Below are 4,796 nucleotides of genomic sequence, written 5' to 3'. Positions count from 1 at the left end.
TCCTCTGCTCCTCACTGCTTTGCCTGCCCTTCGGCCACCCCGCCTGCGCCTCTGCCCCTTCCCTAGGGTATGACTCGCCCTGGCACTGCAAGGGTGGGAGAGGGGTGACCTTAAGCTCGGAAAGAAATGCTGCCCTGCTGCTACCATTCCTGCCAGTTTTCCCTGTTTCACCTGTGTACCATCTTCCTCGTTTTTTCCATTCCAGAGCCACTCAGTACACATGCATGTTGCTTAGCTATTTAATAGAGCACAAGGCTGATAAAGAGAAGCTGGTAATGAAGCTCAAGCAGTTGGAATCTAGCATGAGCTCTGGCCGGAAAAGTAAGTACCTGGTGTCTAGAGGGATAAGTCCTTCGCTTGCTCCTTCCAGCAAAACAGCTCCTGGCCTTGCATTTCCTTTAGTTAACTTACTTTGAGCCACAGAACCATTTTAGTACATTCACAAAACTGTCAATAGCCCTTCTCCTTGCCTTGGCTTGCCAGGCTAGATAGGGCCAAGTAGACATTTATTACTTCCTCAGCCTCCTCTCCAATTAGGCAATCTGAATTGTCACTGGGAGAACTAGATAAGTAAGTTACCAGTCTGCTGTTGCTGCAGAGGTCAAGTTGTCCTCTCTGTTCAAGGCCAGACTGTAGAGTTAGGATGCAAGGCTGGCTCACTCTGCTCTCATTAGTCCTTCCAGCTAATGGGCTCAGACTGTCTAACATTAAAAATCATCATCCCAATAAAACCACCTCTGAATGACCATCCTTCAATATGGTTTTTTGTATCCTACTTCACATATTAATTTTCTTTAGCATTTATACTCTACTAAATCGTATACCCTTCCATAATTTTCTCATAGTCTAACCATATTCATCACTTCATTCTGTGTCACGGTTGCATCCAGTCTGGCTATGCTGTTGCTGTGGTTATATCGCTTGCTTTCAAGTTGATCTTACACCTACTTATCAGTTGCTCAATCCTGGAACAACTTCAGCATATGAGGCAAATATTCTAATTTAATATGTTACCATGGATTTGTTTTATTATTCCATTTAGTTCCAGAGTATGGTAATTTCTAGCAGACCAGCTGGTTTATCAGCATAGCTGTAATTCTTTTGCTTCTGCTAAACAAATCTCTAATAGACCTAAATTCAGGACTAAAGGCGTGAGGCCTAAATTCAGGACTCTTGCAGTTCCACTAAGTTTGGGTGCTGCCAACATCCATCACTGTGACAGTGCAGCAGATTATGAAAAATATTTTGCATAATATTGTATTAACATTCGTGCTGTGCAGTGATGAAATCAGGCTTGCCATATATTATCACTTGAAATGGAATATACTGTTCCTGTTTGCAGGGAACTACGTGTACCTCTGACTAATTCATGGCTGAGGAGGGACGTGGGTCTCAGTGTGTTTGGCACGTGAATCACCCGCTTTCACAGAAGCTTAGGAAAGTTACAAGTCATGGTTATTGAAGTAACATCTCCTGTCCACAGTCGGGTGAAATCCAGTGCAGCATTCAGCTGAAATCAGAGACTCTGTTTGTGTCACCTTTTTGCTGACACTGACTTATTCAGAGCAGTTAGTGACATTGATCCAGAGGGCACCCAGGCAATGAGAACAGAGCGGCAGGAGAAGGCTGCGAGTCCTGGCTATTGCCAAAATTAGTGTGTAGGTCCTGGGCTGAGGCAGGACAGAACTGAGATTTGTACAGCCTTTTCCTCGCTCATACTAGCTTCTCACACCATGAGAAGAAAATGCTTCAGCATACAAATGCCCAAAGCCCACTAAGTTCTTTAGAAGTACATGTAGACATGCCAAGCTGTCCTGCATAGGGCTGTGTCTGTGGTAGAGGCCAGGCCATGCTAACCTTTGCGAGGTTTCTTGCAGTGTTCAGACTGGGCAACATGGTACACGCCTTGGTAGCAGCCAAGAAAACTACACAGCTGGCAGATGTGGTTCCTCGCTTCTGCCTCACAGCTGCCAACCTGACCCGTGCCCTCTACTTCGTCTGCGATGGAGTCCTGTGGTTGAAGAGTGTTGGGCTCCAACCTGACATCGATAAGCCAAAGTGGCAGAATTGGGCTACCAAGTGTTACTACTTTTCACTCCTGATGAATCTAGCCAGGGACTGGTATGAGATCTCCTGGAGACTGGAACAAGCTGTACAGGAAGAAAAGGCAAAGGAGAATTCCTTCTGGGACAAACACAGCCAGGAACTAAACTGTGTGAAATGTGCTGGTTTGCATGGTTTTCTCCTTCTGCTGTTTCAGATACTGAAAAAACATCCTCCTCTGCTGCTGGACTTGGTGAAGAATCTCTGTGATCTCTCAGGTCCTTTGGACACGCTGGGGATCTACAAGACCAACCCAGGAGTGATTGGTTTCTGTGGCATCCTCTCCTCCCTGGTGGGGATCCTCACGTTAGCAAGCCCACATCTGAAGCTGAAACAGTGACATAAAAGGAGCTGCACTGAGCCGACAGCTTTGATCCTCTGATAGGTGTTTATACTCCATGTGGCACTTTCAAAATGATCATGTCTCACAGTAACCTCAAGATTAATTTTATCCTCCGAATAAGTGAATTCTACCCTTTTTCCTTCCCTGTATCTTTGCAGATGAGTTTGGTACCATGACACACTCCCTGATGGAGTGGAGGTGGAAGAAGGTAGATAAATCTTTCACAAACAGAAACAGGACTTGGAACATGGCTGCTAGATAAGGAAATAATAATGTTCCTATATTTTAATACAGGGTTGTGAAATAGCTGCATAGACAACTGTAATAGGTATATGACTCGTAACTAATCATGTTTACACTGGAAAGCTGGATTTCACCAATCAGAGTTTCCTACAGTCAGATTTTCTATAGTCAGCTCAGATAAGTTAAGAGCTGCGGTTAAAATGGTCTGAAGTCAGTACAAGTGTTCTGATGGGTTTGGGTTGATGGATCCTGTCTTCTGTAGACAGTGATGTGAATGCAGTGTGATGGTAAGTGAAGAGTGGAATTGTGTGGCTTTCCCATGATGTCTGTGTGACGTGCACTGGTGACGCTGGATTTGTTGTCTAGCGAGTGCCAACTTGTGTCTCAGGAAATCGGCACACACTTCTTTTCCTTCAGCAATGTGAGCCAAGGACCACTGGCCACCAAGTCTGGCTTCTCCAGCAGGCCATGGCTGAGGGTTTTGGTGAAGGACAGTGTGGAGGAGAAGCTTGTCTGAGTGCTGATGGTGCCGTGGTTTGTGGGGAACTGAGTTTCCAAAGCTGTGAATCTGGAACCACTCACTAGCACTAAGTTTCCCATTTCACGTGCACCTTAACTCCCAAACCACTGTGATTCCAAGTGCAACAATTTTCCATTAATCAGATTGTGATAAGGAGCTTGCTTTGTTGTTTTAATTTTACATATTTTACATGAAAAATTCCAGTATAATAAGGAGCTTTGGAACCTGCAGTTAAAGAGAAAAGCCTGTCTCAGAGCTCATTGAGTCAGAAAAACTACAAGGGTGTGTTTCTAGTTGTGTAAGCTCCTGGAGGGAAGGGAATGGAGTTGGTCATTAGAGCAGGATCCCGTGTGAGAAGAAAAGCTTATTACTGGATTTGGGCATTCATGGGTCAGATTTTCCTATCTGGTCCTCCCTATCCTTCCCTCTCATGACCACAAGATTCCCTGTGTGTTCCCTCGCTGGTTGAATGGGTTCTACCATTTGAAAATGCCTCGCGTTTGCCCTGCAACTGCATTATTGCTTATCACCTGCCTTGCTGGGAATGGTCGCCTGGCAGTGTAAACTAGGCTGAAGGAGCAATGCTGTGTCCAGCTGTCTAACAGTTGCTTGGCAGGCAGGCTTTGTTTACAGAGTACCAGTTCTGACACCATCTGAGAAAAATTTGCACATCATATAGGAGATAAAATTATCATTTTTCTTCATCAGACTGAGGCCTCTGTGTTCTGCTACTTTTTGGTGCAAGGGCTCCTCGTTTAATCTGTCAGGAGATGCGAACAGAGACTACTTTAACCTGGACCAAGGTACTCTCTTATTATTTCTGATGCTGTCTGAAAACAGAAATTAAAAGGTGCCGGTCTCCTTTATTAAAAGGAGAAGGCTGTGGAATTGAGTAGGTGGGGTAAGGCAGCGCCCCAGTTTACCTTAAATCATTGTGGTCAGGCTTGGAATTACTTCCAGTTTGAATCCAAAGTGTGAGCCTGCCAATGAAGTGCTTGAAAGAAGAAGTTGCTGAGCTGGATAATTAAGTGTGCTTGAAAGCCAGATGTGGCCTACAGCACCTCTTCTTTTTGATATGGAAATGAATACTATGAAAAGTAGAGTGTACTGGCAGTTCAGACCATAATGGGTCATTACCTATGGGGTATCTTGTCATCAAGGGCTTCCTCTCCTTTTTAACAATGGCATTTTTTTGTTTCTTTACTCCATTTGCCTTTGAGCTCCTGGCAATGCAGGGCCCATCCCTCCCTTGCTCAGATTTGATCCTTATCTCTGTGCCTAGCAACAACTGGAAGGAAGGGAGTCTTGATGATCTGACAGTGGAGGTTTGGCCACCCTTTGTCTGCAGAATTTTGTCTTCTTGCAAGAAAAAGCATTTTTAATTCCTCTCAGAGGAGCTCTTGGCTACAAAACACTTCTTTCACTGGTTTGTGAACTGATTTCTATTTTTCCCTTGTAGTTTGTAGGTAAGAAGAAATGCATTAACATCCTGCTGTGGCCCCCAGCCAGCTACACCTCCCTGTGCCCTGCTGAGGGAGAAGGGTGGGTTTTTCCCTGGTGTCAGGCAAACACTCTGCAAAACCATGA

At 44.9% G+C, this 4,796-nt stretch overlaps 1 protein-coding gene across 1 annotated transcript; it reads left to right on the top strand.

Annotated features, from left to right (window-relative positions):
* Positions 1-205: 205 nt before the first annotated feature.
* Positions 206-2,443, top strand: PEX11A (peroxisomal biogenesis factor 11 alpha; the record flags this gene model as incomplete). Its single annotated transcript, XM_010186632.1, has 2 exons — positions 206-321; positions 1,878-2,443. Coding segments are annotated over 2 exons (682 nt in total), but the record flags the coding sequence as incomplete, so codon positions are not given.
* Between the last annotated feature and the right edge of the window lie 2,353 nt (positions 2,444-4,796).

Source organism: Mesitornis unicolor, unplaced genomic scaffold (genome assembly GCF_000695765.1).
Source record: "Mesitornis unicolor isolate BGI_N332 unplaced genomic scaffold, ASM69576v1 scaffold43536, whole genome shotgun sequence".
Taxonomy (NCBI): Eukaryota; Metazoa; Chordata; class Aves; order Mesitornithiformes; family Mesitornithidae; genus Mesitornis; species Mesitornis unicolor.
This window is presented reverse-complemented; position numbering and strand designations above follow the sequence as displayed.